Here is a 21,951-nt window from a genome sequence, read left to right as displayed (position 1 = left end):
GGAAAATGTCAAAATGTTGGTGAGGATTCTTTTAAATAAAAATCACATTTCTCAGAAATTTTATAGCAAAGGTTGTCAAGATTACAGTGAGTTTATTTATGTAGTATTCTTTGTATCTACATCTTTTATTCCATATCAGCCTCGCAGTACTTTCTGCTCTTTATTTGTGTTTGTGTGTATATATGTTATGTTTTTTAAGTATCACCTGCAGAGATGATAACATTGCTTTGATCATAATTAGGAATAAAAAGAGAAATCATATCATAATGAAATGTAAAATTCAGTAAGACTCACAGAAGCCACATACTGTATGATTCCATTGATATGAAGTGCCCAAAATAGGCAAACACATCGAGATACAAAGTAGATTCTTGACAGAGGTTGAGGGGAGGTGGGAATGGTGAGTAACTACCAATGGGCTTGCGGTTTCTTTTTGGGATGATGAAAATGTTCTAGAGTTAGTGATGGTGGTTGCAAAATTTTGTGAATGTTTTAAAAACTATTGAATTGTATACTTTAAAGTGCAAATTTTATGGCCTGTGGATTATAGCTCAATAAAAAATGTTTTAATCATATTATATAGAAGCTAATTTGTGAGATCTCAAAGCTTCATAATATAATGCCGTATTATTTTCCGGAGCTTTTCCTGGGTGCTGTTCTGTTCATTGATGAGGTAGCTCATTTGTGCTCTGTAGTTGTATTACTAGTAAATGTCTTAAATTCTACAAATATTTGATGATGTGCTGTATGACTGTGTTTAATCTTAAAAATTAAAGACAATGAGGGGTGTCTGGGTGGCTCAGTCGGTTAAGTGTCCCAACTCTTGATTTTGGTTCAGGTCATGATCTCAGGGTTGTGAGACTGAGCCCTGTATTGGGGTCTGCACAGGGCATGGAGCCTACTTAGGATTCTCTCTCCTCCTCTTCTTTTGCCCCCTACCTCCCCCCTCCCCAATTAAAGACCATAAGCAGAATTTTGTCTGTTATTAAAATATAGAACATACTGGGAAATTTTCAGAAATCTGAAAATTGCCTTTTCAGAGCTAGAATTTGTGAGGGGTGGGTCAGTGAATAGAGAAACATGGTTTCATATCTCAAAGTGCTATACTCTAATACTGAATTTTGTTCTCTTTGATGTAACTTTAAATATCTTGAATTTTAAGTTTTAAAATGTTTTTTGTTTTAGTATTTAGGTATTTTAAAGTTTTGTAATTGGGGGAGAAAATATAGCAGTATTTAAAAAGTTCAAAAATAGCCACTAAACTTGGAGAAAAATTTTATTCATAATATGAGTGAGGATGTGATGAAACAGAAAGTTCTTGTTTATTATTGCTTAGCCACCTGGAGTGGAATTTTGCCAGTCCTTCAGTCCAAATAAAGTAGCCAAGGTTTCCATGGTGTAGGTTTAAATTGAGCAAAAATTAGTCCTTGTTTTGAAACTTGGTTGAAAAAATGCCAGTAGTGACTGGAGAATGTTAACATAGTTTAGAGATTGTCGTCAGTTACACAAAAGAAATACAAAATAATGATTAAACATTTGCAAGATGTGATATACATATCTGTGTGTCATATACATCCCGCCCCCCACACACGCACACAGACACACACACACACAATCTCATTTGATCCTCATGTTAATCCTGCAGTGCATAACTGGAATTCTTATTCCCATTTAACTCAGGAGGAAACAGCATAAGGTTGCCTAACTAATAAGGGTTAGATAGATTTTAAACCTAAGCCATTTAATATCTAGATCAGTGTTCTTTTAACTACTGTTGAGGGATTAATTACTTCCTTCTAGAATCATTGTTCCAGTTATTGGCTATAAAGGGGAAAGGGTGGAGTGACTATTCTGACAAATCTCAAACTGTCAGCCTCAGTTTTCTTAGGTTTTTCTCTCGAAAGTTTTAAGATGATTCTTTTCTCTTAATTAGTATCTGGTGTTCTTTAGTGTTCATTCTTATTACTTTTCCTCTGGGTGGCTTTAGAGGTTTTCTGTCTTTGCCTAGGAGAATTATTCTAAAGGAGTTGAAACTAAGAGATAAATCATGTTAAAATTTACTTTCTACAAAGTAATTTTCCTGTATTTGCTTCTTCAGAGATAATCATATTCCTATCTTTCTTTATCTTGATAGAGTTTCAGTTTTCCTGAAACATCAAATGATTAATATGCTTGTGTTCTCGTATCAGATATTTTGTCTTTCCCAGGTATTTTTTAGTTTTTTGCTTGTTTGTTAAATGCTTTAGTAAAGAATGGAATTCTGTAAACATTTAGGAAGAATGTTTTTTTGGTGAGCTTTCCCCTCCATGTCTTTGCAGAGAGATTATACCTGGATTATCTGGCAGTGAATACTTGAAAAAAGCAGTATATTGTTACATTTTTACTACAGAGCCCTAATAGATTACATCAAAAGCTAGTTCTGCTTCAGCATATTTATGTGGCAATCTAATTCTTTCATGAGATTTAATAGCCTATTAGGCCTTTGGGTCTGAATCATTGTCAGTTCTTTTTCCTGATTCCACATGTTAAGGGTTGGTGTGAGGTAGTATGACTAAAGCCAGTAATCCATTGGCAACATGCCAAGTCCTCATTGAGGAATCTGCTGTTTTTCTAGTATAAATAATCCTTTTCTTTTTGGCTTTTGGCTTTTTTGGAAACATATATACATATAGAAGAAAAACAAAAAGAAACGTTTTAGTTCAATATAATGTCCTTTCTCTAGAGGTTAGTTGCCTCTGCATTGTTTTCCTAGGCTGACGTACCAAATGCTTGCTGTTCACGTCGGTTGTAGTTCTTCCAATAAAATGAGATTTCAAATTTCTGTTATTCCAATCCGTATACCACCAGCAATCAAAATGTCTTCAAATGGGTGCCTAACAACTGTCATTTAGTAGGAAGTCCTACTGCTCTTATTATGTTAAGTATAATATATACTGTATATAGTATGTATATTATATATAGTATAATATATAGTATATAGTATGTGACATATATATAGCATATATTTATTGCTATATGTAGTATATAATATATAGTATATATAATAGTATATATAGTATATATATATAGTAATATTTTGGCACAATGGCTGAGTTGGACTCTCTATTTTCATCATATTTGTGAAGTTCTACAGCACTAAAAACTTTTTAAAAAATTTGTTTATTCATGAAAGATACACAGAGAGAGGCAGAGACATAGGCAGAGGGATAAGCAGGCTCCCCGCGAGGAGCCTAATGTGGGACTTGATCCCAGGACCCCAGGATCATGCCCTGAGCCAAAGGCAGACGCTCAATCACTGAACCATCCAAGCATCCCAACACTTTTTTAAATTTTATTTTTTTGAGAGAGAAAGATCATGCGCATGTGAGTGGAGGTTGCGGGGAGAGGGGTAGAGAGAGAGGGCGGGAGAGGATCTTAAGCAGTCTCCACACCAGTGAGAAGCTCCATATGAAGCTCAGTGTGAGGCTCGATCTCATGACTCTGAGATCATGACCTGAGCGGAAATCAAGAGTTGGACATCTGACTGAGCCACCCAGGCACCCCTATATAGTCACTTTTTTGTGCAACCATCACCAGTCAATTTTAGAATATTTTCCTCCAAAAAAACTGTATCCATGAATGCTCACTGTCTCCTTCCCCATATTCCTAGGACTAGGAGACACTAATCTACTTTCAGTCTCTATGGATTTGCCTGTTCTGGACTGGTAATATGAGAGGCCTTTTGTGTCTGCCTTCTTTCATTGAGCATGTCTCCAAAATTCAGGTACATTGTAGCGTGTAATGGTACCTCATTCCTTTTGATGGCAGGATATTTATTTTATTATGGCTATACTACATTTTGTTTGCAAATTTATCAGATTATGAACATTGGCGTTGTTTTCATCTTTTGGTTATTTTAAATTTTCTCTGAGCATTCATGTGCAGGTTTTTGTGTGGATATACATTTCCAATTCTCTTTAAAACGGTTAATGATGGTACTTAACCTACAGGTATACTGCCTGAATGAAATTGTTGGGTCATATGGCAACTCTACGTTTATTTTCTTTTTTGGAAAAGATTTATTTATTTTAGAGAGAAAAAGAGAGAGTACGTGTGGGTTGGGGAGGAGCAGAAGAAGAGGTAGCAGACACCCTGCATATGGAGCTCAGTTTCACGACCCTGAGATCATGACCTGACCTGAAATTAAGAGTCAAATGCTTAACTGACTGAGCCACCCAAGCTCCCCTAGGTTTATTTTATTTATTTTAATTTTTATTTTATTATTTTTTTAAAGTAAGCTCAGTGCCCAGTGTGGGGTTTGAACTCATGACCTTGAGATCAAGAGTCCCATGCTCTACTGACTGAGCCAGTCAGGTGTCCCAGCAACTCTGTGGTTTAACCTTTTGGGGAACTGCCAGACTGTTTTCCAAAGCAGCCGCACATTTTACTTTCCTACCAGCAATGTGTGAGGGTTCCAGTTTCTTCATATCCTCACAATACCTGTTATTTTCTATCATTTGGTTATAAAGCCACATTTTATGAAGTGTGGTGTCTTATTGTGTTTTGATTTGCATCTCCCCCTGATGATTAATGTGAAGTATTGTAATAAGCATGGTTTCTTTAATTGTAAAGGTAATACAGGCTATTGTTGGAAATTAAGAATAAAGAGGAACTTATTTAGAAAATATATATCACCCATAACCTTACCATCTAAAGGAAGTCACTGTTTATATTTTGATCTGTTTGTTATTATTATTATTTTTTAAAATATTTTATTTATTTATGATAGACATAGGCAGAGACACAGGCAGATGGAGAGGCAGGCTCCATGCTGGGAGTCTGACTCGACTCGATCCTGGGACTCCAGGACCACGCCCCGGGCCAAAGGCAGGCGCTAAACCGCTGAGCCACCTAGGGATCCTCCTCTTGTATGAATTTAAGTGAAAAAGAAATACATGTTGAAAATGAGAACAGCTCTATGCATTTCTTTCTAGGATATTATCGTCCATTTGGATACCTTGAAGCCCCTGGCAGCCATTATTAGTTTTCCAAAAGTGTGAGCCTATTGATTAATTATATGGGATATAAACTGGTATTCTGGAGCACAGTTTGTAATCTTAGATGAGATGGAGTATGGAATCACAGATTTCTAGATCTTTTGTAGTTAGACCTTGAGATCTTCTCAATGTATAGATTTATTTTAATCTATAAAGGCTTCTGTTACCCTCTCCAGCCTCCTTTTCTTCCTCTCCCCTTCTTGTTCACTTTAGTGCACTTATGTTGGTCTTCTCTCTGTTCCTCATATTACCAAGACCCTTCCTGCCACAGAGCCTTCAGACATGTTGCTTCCTCTGCTGTACAGCTTGCTCCACCCATAACATGCATCTAATTCCTGTTCATTTTGTAGGTCTCAGCTTGATTGTCACTTCCTCAGGGAGGGTTCTCCAGGTAGCACCTCCCTATCCTTCCTAGAGCTAACCTGCTGTGCTATAAAGTGTTCTTACAGTATCCTGTGTTTTCCCTTTGTAGTATTACCATAGCTTTCATCACGTAGATGATTATGTCATTGCTGTATTGTTTGATACCTGATACCCCTCCTGGAGTGTAACTTCTGTGATGGCAAGGACTAGTTCACCATTGTTCAACTCTATTGATTGATTTCATTTGTGCAGGAGTTTTAAGGTTTGATGTAGTGTCAGTTGTCCATTTTTGCTTTTGTTGCCTGTGCTATAAGTGACATATCCAAGAAATCCTTGACCTTTCCAGTGTCATGAAGCTTTTCCACTATGTTTTCTTGTTGGAGTTTTATAGTTTCAGGTCTTACTTTTAGATTTGTATTCTTTCCATTTTGCATTAGTTTTTGTATGTGGTATAAGGGCCCATTTTATTCTGCATATGAATATTCAGTTTTCCTAGCACCAATTTTTGAAGACTATCTTTTCCTCATTGTATAGTCTTGGAACCTTTATTAAAGATCATTTGATCAGGGCACCTGGCTGGTTCAGTTGGTTAAGCATATGCCTTGGGCTCAGGTCATGATCCCAGGGTCCTGGGATCAAGTCCTCTGTTGGGCTCCCTGCTGTGGGGAGCCTGCTTCTCCCCCTGCCTCCGCCTCCCTTTCCCCCCCCCCCCTCTCTCTGTGTGTGTCTCTCGTGAATAAGTAAATAAAATCTTTTAAAAGAAAAGATCATTTGACCACATACATAAGGGTTTATTTCTAGGCTCTATTTTACTGGTCTATGTGTCTCTCTTTACTCTAGTACTATACTGTTTTGATTACTGTAGCTTTGTGATATGTTTTGAAATTAGGAAGTATAAGGCCTCCAGTTTTGTTCTTCTTAAGATTATTTTGGCTATTCATGGTCCTTTGAGATTCTTTTTTTTTTTAAGATTTTATTTATTTATTCATGAGAGACACAGGCAGAGGGAGAAGCAGGTTCCATGCAGGGAGCCCTACGTGGGACTCGATCCTGGGTCTCCAGGATCACGCCCTGGGCTGAAGGCAGCACTAAACTGCTGAGCCACCTGGGCTGCCCTCCTTTGAGATTCTATATGAATTTCAGGATGATGTTTTCTGTTTCTGGGGGAAAAAAAAAAAGAGCATTGGGATTTTGATAATTTTTTTTTTAATTTTTATTTATTTATGATAGTCACAGAGAGAGAAAGAGAGGCAGAGACACAGGCAGAGAGAGAAGCAGGCTCCATGCATCGGGAGCCTGACGTGGGAATCGATCCCGGGTCTCCAGGATCGCGCCCTGTGCCAAAGGCAGGCGCCAAACCGCTGCGCCACCCAGGGATCCCAGCATTGGGATTTTGATAGGGATTACATTGAATCTGTAAAAATTGCTTTGGGTAGTGTGGAAATTTTAGCAATAGTAAGTCTTCTTCTTTTTTTTTTTTTTTTAAGATTTTACTTATTATTCATGAGAGACACAGAGAGAAAGAGAGAAGCAGAGACACAGGCAGAGGAAGAAGCAGGCTCCATGCAGGGAGCCTGATGCGGGACTCGATCCCGGGACTCCAGGATCAGGTCCTGGGCTGAAGGCAGGTGCTAAACCGCTGAGCCATCTAGGGATCCCCCAATAGTAAGTCTTCTAATCCATGAACATGGAAGGTCTTTCCGTTTATTTATATAATTCTTTCGGTAACATTTTGTAGTTTTGTTATTTTTTTTAAAGATTTTATTTATTCATGAAAGATGCAGGGAGAGAGGCAGAGACATAGGCAGAGGGAGAAGCAGGTTCGCTGCGGGACTCCGGGATCATGCCCTGAGCCAAAGGCAGACACTCAACCAGTGAGCCACCCAGATGCCTCCACAACTGATTTTTTTTTTTTTTAAGATTTTTAATTTATTCATGAGACACACACACACACACAGAGGCAGAGACACAGGCAGTGAGAGGAGCAGGCTCCCTGCAGGGAGCCTGACGTGGGACTTGATCCTGGGTCTCCAGGATCACACCCTGGGCCGACGGCAGGCGCTAAACCGCTGAGCCACCCAGGGATACCCCACAACTGATTTTTTTTTTTTTAAGATTTTATTTATTTATTCATGATAGAGAGAGAGAGAATGAGAATGGGGCAGAGGGAGAAGCAGGCTCCATGCTGGGAGCCTGACGTGGGACTCGATCCTGGGACTCCAGGGATCACGCCTTGGGCCAAAGGCAGGCAGGCACTGAACCACTGAACCACCCAAGGATCCTCCTCCACAACTGATTTTTAAGTGTTGATTTGTATCCTGCAACTTTGCCAGATTTATTAGTTCTAACAGGTTTTCTTTGTGGAGTCTTTAGTGTTTTCTACATATAAGAAAGTTTGTTATCATCAAACAGGTAATTTTACTTCTTTCTAATTTAGATGCCTTTCCTTTCTCTCCCCTTCCTTCCTTCCTTCCTTCCTTCCTTCCTTCCTTCCTTCCTTCCTCCCTCCCTCCCTCCCTCCCTCCCTCCCTCCCTTCCTTCCTTCCTTCCTTCCTTCCCTAATTACTCTGGCTAGGACTTTCAGTGTTGTGTTGAATCAGAGTGGTGAGAGTGGGCATCCTTGTCTTGTTACTGATCCTAGAGGGAAAACTCAGTTTTCCACTATTGTGTATAGTGTTAGCTGGGGGCTTTCCACACATGATCTCATTTGTACTTTTTAAAAACATGTAAATGGGGATCCCTGGGTGGCGCAGCGGTTTAGCGCCTGCCTTTGGCCCGGGGCGCGATCCTGGAGACCCGGGATCGAATCCCACGTCGGGCTTCCGGTGCATGGAGCCTGCTTCTCCCTCTGCCTGTGTCTCTGCCCCTCTCTCTCTCTCTGTGTGACTATCATAAATAAATAAAAATTAAAACAAAAACAAAAACATGTAAATGCCATCATTTAGTATATTTTTATCCCTGAGCATGATTAAACTAGAGAATAGTGTGTTAAATTTTAGAGAAATAATGAGCCAAATAGACAATTCATTAAAATTAAGTTATACAGTGCACTTGGATCAAAAAGCCACTATTTATTTCCTGGGAAAATTTATGGAGAATTTGCTCGGTTTCTAATGCACTGCAGTCTGATTTTTACCCAAACTTCTTGGCTTTCTTGAAGATAACTAGGAACCACCAAATTGCAAAACCAGTGATCTTAAAAAAAAAAAAAAAAAACCAGTGATCTTTTCTTAACTCATTTATTTTTTTATTTTCATTTATTTGTGATAATCACACACACACACACACACACACACACACAGAGAGAGAGGCAGAGACACAGGCAGAGGGAGAAGCAGGCTCCATGCACCGGGAGCCCGATGTGGGATTCGATCCCGGGTCTTTAGGATCGCACTCTGGGCCAAAGGCAGGCGCTAAACCGCTGCGCCACCCAGGGATCCCTCTTAACTCATTTTTTTTTTTTTTAAATTTTATTTATTTATTCATGATAGTCACACAAAGAGAGAGAGAGGCAGAGACACAGGCAGAGGGAGAAGCAGGCTCCATGCAGGGAGCCCGACATGGGATTCGATCCCGGGTCTCCAGGATCACGCCCTGGGCCAAAGGCAGGCGCCAAACCGCTGCGCCACCCAGGGATCCTTAACTCATTTTTAATGTAGCATTTGGCACTACTGATCAAACTTTGTTTCCTCACTCAATTTTCTTATCTTTGTGGTTCTCCTACCACTTTGACTGTTCTTTTGGTCATCATAATTTCTCTTCTTCCTCTTTTGTAAATGTCTGTATCCCCTGAGATTCTGTTTTTTGATCTCATCTCTTTTCTCAATTTATATTTTCTGTCAGTGATCTCATTGACCATCATGGCTTCAGTCATCATCACCATACAGTTGACTCACAAATCTGCCTCTCCTCTTAGATTACGGTCCCAATTCTTTGTTTGTCTTTGGACACCTCCACCTAAATATCTTACCAACCTTGAGTTTGAAGATGCTCCTAATTGAAGACTTTATCTTTCCTTCTCCCTTGTTTTTGTCTCCGTCCTATGACTATTCCCTAAACTTGATTGGTGTGATGTTTTGCCATTCCTTTGCTCATGTCATTTCCTTTCCTGTCTTTTGTAATAATCTTCTTTGCACTCTTCAATATACTTCAAGGTCTGTCTTGAATACCATCTTTCTGCAAAATACTCATCTGGGCAGCAGATGATCTGCTCTCATTCTCTGCTCTAAAACCCTTCAATTAGGGGTTTCTTATAGTCTGTTTCTTAAAATTACAAAAGCTATTTGTAATTTGATCTGTGTTTGCTTTTCTAGCCATCAGTCTAGCCACTCTGCCTCAGGAACCCTATAATTCATCATATAACCTATATAGTATCACTTCTTGTTCCTCAGGGTAAGGCTATATGCTTCTGTGTACATGTCATTTCCCCAAAGTGTTTTTTAGGGGGCAGGTGGATAGAGTTGATGGCCTGTGAAACTAGTGAAGATGTCCATCACGTAGATATCCTCCATCTACTGAGTTCTGTAAGCAGTTTAGCATAGTGGAAAGAGACAGCATTTGAACTTTGATTTAAACTCTAGTTTTGGTATTTACCAGCCACATGAACTTGGTATTCAGTTTTTCTGAACTTCTGTTTCCTGATATTTACAAGCCATGTGAAGTTTAAGTTTTCAATTTTTCTGAACTTCTATTTCCTGATCTGTAAAATAGGGGCAATATTTGGCCTTACAAGGCTAATATGAAGTTTAAGTAAGAAACTGCATATAAAATGCCAAGCATATGCTAAAAGTCCTCATAAATGATGTTAAAGAAAAAAAGAGAAAAGAAAAAAGAAACTGCAGCAGCACTCACTGTTTTCCCTTCGTGGGATCAATTGTGTATGATTGGAGTGTGGGAAGGTATGCCAGACTGAAACAGGGTACTGAAGGCAGAGCACAGAGGTTATCTACATACTCATGGGGAACTGGTGTGCCAACCACAAATTCTAGTTAGAGATCAAGAGATATTTCTCCCTGCTGCCAGGACACACAACACTTGATATCTTCAAAAAGGAAGGCTTTGTTCATGTTGTCCTGCCACCCACTCTGCCTTCTCCACTACATTTTCCTTATTTTCCCAGAATATGGCTTTTATAATGCAGGTTATAAAGGGTGCCTGGGTGGCCTAGTTGGTTAAGCATCTGATTCTTGATTTCAGTTCTGGTCATGATTAGGTCCTGGCATCAAGATAGTACAACTTCTTTATCCATTCGTCTATCGATGGACACTTAGGTTGTTTTCATGTCTTAGCTATTATAAATAATACTGCTAGGAACATGAGGGTGCAGATATTTTCTTGAGTTAGTGTTTTTGTTACCTTTGGTATATTCCCAAAAGTGGAATTGCTGGGTCATATGGCAGTTTTTATTTTAGTTTTTTGAGGATCCTCCATATTGTTTTCCATAGGGACTATAGACTGTTTGACTTTTTTTTTTTTTTTTTTTTTTTTTTTTTTAATATTTTTTTTCAATTTTTATTTATTTATGATAGTCACAGAGAGAGAGAGAGAGAGAGGCAGAGACACAGGCCGAGGGAGAAGCAGGCTCCATGCACCGGGAGCCCGACGTGGGATTCGATCCCGGGTCTCCAGGATCGCGCCCTGGGCCAAAGGCAGGCGCCAAACCGCTGCGCCATCCAGGGATCCCGACTGTTTGACTTTTAATGATCCTTTAGGATTCTACTCTGTCATATCCCTTTTTCTGCAAATCTTCCTCCAGTTTTTTTTTTTTTAAGATTTTTTATTTTATTTATTCATGAAGACACAGAGAGAGAGAGAGAGAGAGAGAGGGGCAGAGACACAGGCAGAGGGAGAAGCAGGCTCCATGCAGAGAGCCCGACATGGGACTGGATCCCAGGTCTCCAGGATCACGCCCTGGGCTGAAGGCAGCGCTAAACTGCTGAGGCACCCGGGGTGCCCCCTCCAGTTCTTAAGATTATATTAACTCCTCAGTATTCCCACAGAACCCTCTGCTTATCTCTATTATAATGCTTATCACACTATATTGTAATTGTCTTGGCATTCCTTGAAGACATAGGCTAGTATTATATTAAGAATCTTTGTATTATCCCTGGCAGATAATAATTACTATCTAAATTTTATCTGTTGAGTGAAAAACTGTTGAATTATACATGGTATTATATTAGAACTTGTCTACTGAATATCTTTTTTCCCTAATAAACCGAGTATTTATTCTATGAGCAGAGACCAACTTCTTCATTGTTATATCCTTAATTTGTAGCATAGTACTTGGCTCATAGTAGAGGCTGAGGGAATGTTGAATGTATGATTGAATGACCGTATGGTAGGGCTGTCTTTTTAGAATTTCAGTTAAGGTTTTTTTCCAAAAGAAATACCATCTTTGACTATATAAGTAAAGATGAAATATCTGCATGTGGTTCATACTCAGTAATTGACATTCTCCACTCATCTGTACCAGGATCGGTAGGGTTATTTAGAAGAGAATGTGTGCACGTGAAAAAATAACTACCCAGTATTTTATGTGCCAAGTGAGTGATTGGGACAGATAGATACTGCTTTAGTGTCAGGCTAACTATAACATTCTTGGGGACACCTGGGTGGCTCAGTGGTTGAGTGCCTTCTGCTCAGGGTGTGATCCTGGAATCCTAGGATTGAGTCTCACATTGAGCTTCCTGCGTGGAGCCTGCTTCTCCCTCTGCCTGTGTCTCTGCCTCTCTCTCTCTCTCTCATGAAAAAATAAATAAAATCTTAAAAAAAACACAACATTCTTAATTGGGCTTTCAAAGTGTGGTATACAACCAAATACTTAGAAAATGATTATTAGTTAATTGGATTGGTTATGATGGAAAGCTGTATCTGTTTTACTTGGCTTATAACCTGCTTATTTTGGAATATTTCCTTGTTTATCGGAATTTTTTCACTGAAATTTTAACTCATTATTTTTTTAGGTCCAAGACAACTTTGACAAGATTGAATTCAATAGGATGTGTTGGACCCTCTGTGTCAAAAAAAATCTCACCAAGAGTCCCCTGCTCATTACAGAAGACGATGCATTTAAAGTATGGGTTATTTTCAACTTTTTGTCTGAGGACAAGTATCCATTAATTATTGTGCCAGAAGAGGTAAGGTGTGGCTCTGGGAAGTTCTTACATGGCCATCATAGCATTAATAGATCCAGCTTTAGAGTATTATGTTAATTCAGTATAGATATAGAGGGAGATCTGGGACTAGTGTTTTTGGATCAGAGGCAAAATAGCCTGAATCCAGAAGTCCAAAACTCAGTATATTGGGGTCATATACTATCCCTGGAGATTTGCAGACAGGGTGGGACTTTTCCTCTCTAAAGTACTGTAATTATAGATGAATCTGTCCTCATATCCAGAGTCTTTATTCCATACAAGTCACAACATAATTTCTGTCTACTTACATAGTAGGAAAACCAGTGTGGCGTTTTAGGAAAACAGGGCAAAATTGGCTGAATGATGCTGTATGGGAAACATAGGATCCACAGTGTTCTCAAGGCTGTTTCATGTGAGGAAATACTATCCTTGTTTCAAAGTCCAGGATCAGGGATCCCTGGGTGGCGCAGCGGTTTGGCGCCTGCCTTTGGCCCAGGGCGCGATCCTGGAGACCCGGGATCGAGTCCCACGTCGGGCTCCCGGTGCATGGAGCCTGCTTCTCCCTCTGCCTGTGTCTCTGCCTCTCTCTCTCTGTCTCTCTGTGACTATCACAAATAAATAAAAATTAAAAAAAAAAAAAAAAAAACAAAGTCCAGGATCATGACTTTTTATTCTATTTTCCAAAGTAAATGAAAACAGGACATTTTCTTATTCTGTTCTGACTTATTTTCCTTGAGCTTCCACAGGAAAAAGGAGACAAGAGTAAGGTTTCTTTCTTTTCTTTTCTTTTCTTTTTTCTTTTCTTTTCTTTTCTTTTCTTTTCTTTTCTTTTTTTTCTTTTTTTTTTTTTTAAAGATTTTATTTATTTATTCATGAGAGACACAGAGAAAAAGAGAGAGAGGCGCCGAGGCAGAGGGAGAAGCAGACTCCATGCAGGGAGCCCAATGCGGGACTCGATCCTGGGACTCCAGGATCATGCCCTGGGCCGAAGCCAGGATCTAAACCACTGAGCCACCCAGGGATCCCAAGAGTAAGGTTTCTATGCTTACTGCCTTAAAAAATTATATATATATAAAATTAATCATGCTTATTATAATAGTAAATATAAAAAAGACTAATTCTCAGAATTACAATTAGGTATAGAGTTCCCCTTAAAGTCTGTTCTTAAGAAAAAAAAAGTCTGTTCTTAACTTTTAACAAATTATTTCACCTCTTGAGTTTTAATTTACTCATCTATAAAATAGGGCTTATAATAGTGCTTAAGGGTTAGGAGGTTCTGCATTTAAAGGACCTAGCTCGGGGATCCCTGGGTGGCTCAGCAGTTTAGCACTGCCTTCAGCCCAGGGTGTGATTCTGGAGTCCCGGGATCGAGTCCCACATTGGGCTCCCTGCATGGAGCCTGCTTCTCCCTCTGCCTGTGTCTCTGCCTCTCTCTCTCTCTCTGTGTCTCTCATGAATAAATAAATAAAATCTTAAAAAACAAAAAAAAAGACATAGCTCAGTACCTGGTATGTAATATATACTCAGTAAATGTGTTAACTCCTGTGACTACTGTTACTGCATTTTTGCACACTGGTCTGCTTATTTCCTTAGGGCAGATTTCCTTTTTTTTTTTTTTTTTTTTTTTTTTTTTTATGATAGGCACACAGTGAGAGAGAGAGAGAGGCAGAGACACAGGCAGAGACACAGGCAGAGGGAGAAGCAGGCTCCATGCACCGGGAGCCCGACGTGGGATTCGATCCCGGGTCTCCAGGATCGCGCCCTGGGCCAAAGGCAGGCACCAAACCGCTGCGCCACCCAGGGATCCCTTAGGGCAGATTTCCAACAGTGGAATTCTGAGTCCTAAAAAACACATTTTCAAAGCATTGGAGGACAAGACAGACTTGCCTGTCACAAAGTCTGTACCAGTTTATACACCTACCAGTAATGATTGAAGAGAGCCCATTATTACCTATCCTGCCAATACAGAGTCTAATCTGTGATTTCTGTGATCCATACTTATGTTAGGAAAATCTGTTTGTGCACACTGCAATATTTTATTTAAAGTCAGCAAGCATTTATTGACTGCCAACAATAAGCAAGGCGCCAAGAGAAATGCAGAGCGAAAAAGATTATTTCCTGCCTTCAAGGAATTTGAAGTCTGCTCAAGTAAAGAAATTTAAGTGTGATTCAAAGCAAAATAGATTACCTGTTATTAGAGAGGTGCAAAGGCCATGCAAATACAGAGAAGGGAGAGATTTATTCCAGCTTGGGGGAAGTAAGGAAGGAAGGTTTTGTAAGAGGCAATATAATGGGTAAAAGAGTCTTTAACTTTTTCCAGGGCCAGACAATAAATATTGTATTTAATACAATATTGTATTTAAATATTTAAATAAATATTTAAGAATTTATTTAAGGTTTTGTGGCCCTTATGGGCCATACTGTCTCTATTGTAGCTACTTAAATCTGCTGTTATAGTATGAAATCATTAGACAGTATGTTGCTGTGCTTCAATAACATGGATTTTGAAATGTTAATTTTATATTCATGGTCATGAAATATTCTTTTTTTTAAAATATTTTATTTATTTATTCATGAGAGACACAGAGAGAGAGAGGCAGAGACACAGGCAGAGGGAGAAGCAGGCTCCATGCAGGGAGCCTGACTTGGGACTCGATCCCAGGTCTCCAGATCAGGCCCTGGACTGAAAGCGGCACTAAACCGCTGAGCCACCCAGGCTGCCCTGAAATATTCTTTTTTTTTTTTTTTTTTTTGAAATATTCTTTATTTCCCCTCCCTACCACTTAAAAATACAGAAACTGATCTTAGGTCATGGATAGATAGATAGATAGACAGACAGACAGACAGACAGACAGACATGCCATGAGCCAGATTTGGCTGATAGACTAGAATTGACTTGTGACAGTCATTTACTGTTTCCTGGTTAAGAGCAGGAGTCTGCAGTCATATTTCCTGGATTTGAATACTAGCTGTGTGACTTTGGATGATATATGTCATTTGTTTTTGCTGCAGTTTCTTTAACTATAAAATAGGGCTAATGCTAGTACCTGCCTCCTGCTGTTCTTGTGAAGATCAGACAAGGAGAATGCCTGGCCCCTGGAAAGTGCTCATTACATGTTAGCTTTTATGTTTATGGGGAAAGTAGCACTTGTTCTGGGCCTTAAAAAGATAGGAAGAATTTTGACTAATGGAGAATTCTGGATGGAAGAAACAGTGGGAAAGGTTCTATGGATCAGGAAAGCAAAGGGCATGTTCTAAGGTGAGTGAGGTATTCCGCTTGTCTAAATAATTAGTCAGGATGCTTACTTAGATACAGCTGGATGATGGTGTGCCTTGGTGGCTCAGTCAGTTAAGCATCTGCCTTTGGCTTGGGGTCCTGGATTGAAACCCATGTCAGGCTTCTTGCTCAGCGGGGAGTCTGCTTCTCCCTCTCCCTCTTCCTGCTACTCCCCCTGCTTGTGCTTTCTCCCTCCCTCTCTCTCTCTGTCAAATAAAATAAAATCTTAAAAGAAACAGCTGGATGGGCTAATTTAAGCCAAAAAGGATATGGGGGAGCTCACAGAATTGCCATGATGACTGAGAAACCAGGTTTGAAAGCTATCAGTCTGGAACTATCACAAGGAAAATGCTGCTGCCACCAGAGAGTAGGGATTATACTTGTGCTGTGGAACACCTCTGGCCCTGCACGCTGGGTACAGCCCAGGACTCCAGTATTCCTGCAGCTGTTCTTGCTACTAGAGAGGATTCTTTGTGCCTGCTTTCCAATTCACAGTGAAAGGATAACACATCTAATTGGTATGGCCTATGTCAGGTGCCATGAGGTAGCTGCAAAGGAGGCCTGTAAAGGATCTATTTGCATTTTTAGCTTCTTTATTGGGAGGTAGGGAATTGCCTAGATATGAGAAGGGGATTAGATGGTAGGCAGTCAAAAAAGAATAACACATGCCCTTTCTAAATGGAACATGATGGCTGTGAAGAAGAGTAGTAGTAGATGAGGCTAGAGTTTTGACTATCTTGTAGGCAGTAGGGAGCTATGAACTACTGATGATTTTTAAGCAAGAGACTGACAAGTATAAATAGATAAAATATGGAGAGATGGGAGATGGAAAGTTGAGAGAAGGTAAGTGGCATTTGAGGACTGAAGTATAGTAATGTCAGTGAGAATGGAAAACAAGATCAGATGTGGGCAGCTTGGGTGGCTCAGCGGTATAGTGCCGTCTTCAGCCCAAGGCGTGATCCTGGAGACCCAGGATCGAGTCCCACATTGGGCTCCCTGCATGGAGCCTGCTTCTCCCTCTGCCTGTGTCTCTGCCTCTTTCTCTTTCTCTCTCTCTCTCTCTCTCTGTGTATGTCTCTCATGAATAAATAAAATCTTAAAAAAAAAATTAAAAAAAAGAAAGGGTGGTCAGATGTGACCAATCCAGAGGTGACAGGACTAAGTTCATAGTGCCTGGCTGGGTAGGACTATGGACACTTTTCAGGCTTGGGCAATCAGGAGGTAATATAGTGGAGTTGTCTAAAGCATGATTAAAATCATGCTACTTGGTTTAAATTCTGACTCTTTTTTAAACTATGTGACCTTGAAGAGATTGCTTAATCTCTTTGGGTTCCCCTATTTGTAAAAGTGGGGATAACTGCTTCATTCATTGGACTCTTGTGAGGACTTAGTTGATGATGTGAAGCATTTAAATGTAACATCTGGCCCTATGTTAAGTGCTCACTAAATGTGTCTGTGTGTGTGTGTGTGTGTGTGTGTGTGTGTGTGTGTATGAATGAATGACTAGATGATGAATAAGTTGGGGATATGGTGTCTGATGATGGATTGGGTATATTGCTATTTGAGGTGGAACATACTTGTGGAGCAGTCCTGTTTTCAACTGGAAGTGCATAGCTAGAGCTAGTGAGAGGCCAAGACTGGAGACAGAGATGAGGAAGCCATGGAAGTAGATTAGATCAGAGAGGAAGAAACTGTTGTGGGAGAAGTGAGGGCTGAGGATGGAACCTTGGGACTGTTTCTGTAGCAGGAAGAGGAAGTAGATTTGGTACAGGAAGCTGAATTGAATAGTCTATAAGGTAGGAGGAGAACTGAGGAGTGTTGAGTCATGGGGAAAGAAAAAGTTCTAAGAAATGGGAAAGTAGTTACTTGGATTAGATGTTACAGGGTGATGAGGGAGATGCCCTTGGATTTACCAGTTAGGTGGTCATTGGTAATCACATAGAATGCAATTTTACTCTAGTGATGGGAATAGTTTCTTAGTGCTTAGTAACAAGAATGATGAGATAATGTGTGTATGTTAAAGGGGAAATAAAGAATAAAATGTGCTATAGGAAAAAAAAGTGATACAGAGTTGTTCACCAAAATTGTCTAGCTCAATACAGAGACACATTGAAGGGAATGGAATATTGATAGTGTTGAAAAAGATGTACTGATGGTATTTTAAAAACCTAGCTGTTGGGATCCCTGGGTGGCGCAGCGGTTTGGCGCCTGCCTTTGGCTCAGGGCACGATCCTGGAGACCCAGGATCGAATCCCACGTCGGGCTCCCGGTGCATGGAGCCTGCTTCTCTCTCTGCCTGTGTCTCTGCCTCTCTCTCTCTCTCTCTCTCTCTCTCTCTCTCTGTGTGTGACTATCGTAAAAAAAAAAAAAAAAAAAAAAAAAACCTAGCTGTTGCTTGGAAGAATTATGCTATTAAAACTTTCAGTATTGTCTCTTAAGACATGTAATTATGCTGTGTTTTTTATTTATTTGTGTTTTCTTTTTTTTTTTTTTTAATTTTTATTTATTTATGATAGTCACACAGAGAGAGTGAGAGAGGCAGAGACACAGGCAGAGGGAGAAGCAGGCTCCATGCACCGGGAGCTCGATGTGGGATTCGATCCCGGGTCTCCAGGATCGTGCCCTGGGCCAAAGGCAGGCGCTAAACCACTGCGCCACCCAGGGATCCCTATTTGTGTTTTCTTTGGAACTAGAGGTGCGGTGGGTCTCTTACCTGTGAACCTGTGATGTTTGGGTTCTTTCCATCACTAAAATATTCACAGTGGAGGACTTGAAAGTGATCTTGCCCTGGTTTCAGTATTAGAAATTAATAAGGGAACTTACCTTATTCCTCAAGGTAGCACTTGCTTGCTATGGAGGACTTGTTATTGGTTTTAAATCATTGTTGAGCCACAGGCTGTGAAGGGAGCTGGCCAGCACCGGCTTCCTGACTGCTTTGCTAAGAGACTCAAAAATTTATGTACCAGGTGGCCTGAAGAAGTGGGACCCATGTGAGCCTTGTGGTGTGCCATGATTCTATCCTTTTCTGTACTATAGAGCCCCAACAAGACTCCACAGCATGCTTACTTTCATCTTTGAGAGCTAACAGTAATGTCTTTGGTTCTCTTTCTAGACAAATTAATCTTATTTGAGAACGCGACAGCTTTTCTTTGACTTGTACGGAAAGCCAGACGGCATACCTTGTCATGTTATTGTTTGGACTTACTCTGTTTTGACATCCTTAACTCCCTCAGCATTTCTTCTGCTTAGATGTAGAATTTCTCTGTGGCCTGGAGTACTTGTGTGGGGAAAGAAGGAACCATTGGGACAGATTTATGTGGAATTGCTTTGTCTGGTTGCTGAACCAGCCTCCTGAGGTTAAAATGCAGCTCTGTATTTATTAAGTTCTTAGCATATCTTTCCTTGTGTCAAGCACTGTAAACTCAAGGTCACACTATTTTATGGAAAATACTAGAGTCATAATATTTCTTAAGATGCCCATTGTCTGTTATGTTTTGCTTCCTTTCTGAATACTTTAATAACATTTAAAAAACATATTTTGAACTAGTTTCAGACTAGAGATTTAATAAAATTTAATGTAAAGACAGATACATGTTAAAAATAAATTTTGAAATATAATGTCTTAATTTGTCAATAGTGTATATATGAATTTAATTTGTAATCTTACCAACTTTTTTTTTTTTTTCTTACCAACTTTTTTAAGCTTTCTACATTTAAGGTAATTTTTATGTTTCCTAATAAACATTTATCTACCATAATGACTATTTGTATCTTAAGTCCAGAAAGTTTTTAACTAAGATTTTATTCTCTAGTTTTGATTAATGCTATAAAAGATATACATAACAGTGGTAGTTACATGAATGACATAAATTATAGAAATGTTTGCTTTTGACTCAGTTTCCCATTATCCAGAAAATAACATCAAAAATATAAATAGATATTTAAGTGACTTAACCACACAGAAGTCAAGATATAGTAGTTCCTGTTTAAGATAGTTCTGTAATTTTTGCCAAATGATATTCCTGGAAATGTGTATCTGTAGTTTTTTCATTAGTATTTATTTTCCACAGAGCCAAGAACAAAACAGGATGTGTCTGTTGTGGGCTTATTTGGAGGAATTGCCTTGATACAATTAAGTATCAAGCCTGAAAAAGTTTTAAGAGGCCCTTCGTGAAGTAAAACCTGAATTGTTAAGCCAATAAAGGCCCTTTTTATGATGACAGGGAAAGAACTTTTAACAAAATAATTTTTGGAGTCAAAGGCCTCGAGAATCACATGCAGCCTGAAAGTTTATTCTTTGTTATTTTTGGTGAAACTTGCTTGGAAGGAGGAAGTAAGCTGCTTCCTGAAACTGAATGAGCTCTTAGAATTGATGCAGGCCACTTGAGACTAACACGGCAGCACGTGATTTATTATTTAGTATAATTGAATAGTTGAGAATGGGAATGTTTGTCTCCCCCTGGCCCAATATAATGAATTAAGAGGCCCTTCAATTATTTGGTAATGATAAGTGTATGATTGTGTTGAAAGGCAGCAGGAAATGAATCTAGATAATTTGTCCGGGGCATTCACTGGGAATGCTGAGCAGATGCTCTGTGCTGATGACAAACTCAGAGGGTTTGGGAATGTATCTTCAGAAAGGTTCAGGATGATCCTGGGAAACTGCCTGTAGAGCTGAGTTTGCTACTCACAGGCACTCGGAGTTACTCACATTATAAAAGACGATTTGATACACAAGAGGAACTGAAGCTTGGAGTGGGAGGGGCTTGGGTGTATTCATAGTGGTAGGTGAGAAAAAGCTAAGGCTGTTTCCTGACTGGTAGTATGAATGGTCATTTGGATGCACCAGTTTTTGTCACGCCTGTACATGTGACTATATGCAATGTGAGCGTTCTATCAGCTTTTATGCTTGCACTGCCTTTATCTTTATCCCAAGTTGTGATCAGATGGCATAGGCCCCCCTTTTTGCTGCATTAGGGAGACTGAACATGTTAATGCCTCTAAGATATTTTACTTTGGGCAATTATTTATCTTAATGTCCTTTTTGACTTTCTTTTTCTCTCTTGTCTCTCTTTAATCTCTTCTTGTCAGTAGTCTTTCTTCCTTTTCTGCCCCATTCTCGCATTCTTTCTTTCTCTCTCAACCATTTTCTTTCTCTCTCCTCCACTGACTATTCCTGTTACTTTTTTTTCTTCCTTTGAGGATTTTATTTTATTTTTTATGTTTTTAAAAAGATTTTATTTATTTATTCATGAGAGACACAAAGAGAGGCAGAGACAGACAGAGGCAGAGGCAGAAGGAGAGAGAAGTAGGCTCCCCGAGGGGAGCCTGATGCGGGACTTGATCTCAGGACCCTGATCATAACCTGAGCCAAAGGCAGACCCTCAACCACTGAGCCACCCAGGTGCCCCTTAATGATTTTATTTTTAGGTAATCTCTACAAACAATGTGGGGCTTGAACTCAACAACCCCAAGGTCAAGAGTTGCATGCTCCATTGACTGCGCCTGCCAGGTGCAAGTGAAATTTTTTTTTTTTTTCTGAAGTAAGCTCTACCTAATGTGGGGCTTGAACTCACCACCTGAGATCAGGAATCGTATCCTCTCCCAACTGAGCCAGCCAGGCACCCCCCTGATAAGCTTAACAGTAGATGATCTGTCTCCAGCAAGAGAAAGGCAAGACCTAAGTTGTTTTTCGACAATTAAATATTTGTTGACTACCTACTATATTGTAGATTGAGAGTAGATAATTTCCATCCTAGAGGACTTTATAGTATCCCATCAAATTAAATCTATAGCACTCTTGTTATTTTATGACTTTGTGATATTTTGTGGATGTACATTTCTTTGCAAGCATGTTTTTCCTATTGTTGACATTCTTTTTCTGCTAAAATATGTTATTTCAGAGACATGATTTTAACCAAATTAGTGGAAGTACAAAGGAGAATAAGAAAAAGTAACTTACAAAAAAAAAAAAAGAAAAAGTAACTTACAATCTTGTCTGTAACAAATTAGACTATTTCTATGTTTTCCTCTAGTATTTGTCGAAATATTTATGTAATTTTTATGCAGTGGAAATTATAGATAAATTTAATTTTGTATTCTTCTTTATATTATTTCATAAATGCTTTCTAAAATATAA

General features: G+C 39.4%; 1 protein-coding gene and 1 long non-coding RNA gene across 6 annotated transcripts in view; one reads left to right on the top strand and one right to left on the bottom strand.

Moving 5' to 3' along the window:
• The window catches only part of SWAP70 (switching B cell complex subunit SWAP70), a 75,252-nt gene that overhangs the window by 26,083 nt on the left and 27,218 nt on the right, over nt 1–21,951 (top strand). The window contains exons 1-2 of one of the 2 annotated variants that reach the window (XM_072794110.1): nt 3,655–3,763; nt 12,365–12,538. In XM_072794110.1, the coding sequence (XP_072650211.1) occupies nt 3,710–3,763; nt 12,365–12,538 (228 nt within the window). In that variant the 5' untranslated portion in view covers nt 3,655–3,709. Of the gene's footprint in view, nt 1–3,654; nt 3,764–12,364; nt 12,539–21,951 lie in introns of those variants that run through there. The other variant, XM_072794109.1, reaches the window with a different exon arrangement.
• Nucleotides 1–21,951, bottom strand: part of LOC140614811 (uncharacterized) — an 84,823-nt gene that overhangs the window by 55,283 nt on the left and 7,589 nt on the right. The gene's annotated exons all lie outside the window — the stretch shown is intronic.

The sequence above is a fragment of the Canis lupus genome, chromosome 23 (assembly GCF_048164855.1).
Source record: "Canis lupus baileyi chromosome 23, mCanLup2.hap1, whole genome shotgun sequence".
NCBI lineage: Eukaryota > Metazoa > Chordata > Mammalia > Carnivora > Canidae > Canis > Canis lupus.
The sequence above is the reverse complement of the archived record's forward strand: the minus strand, read 5'-3'. Positions and strand labels throughout refer to the sequence as shown.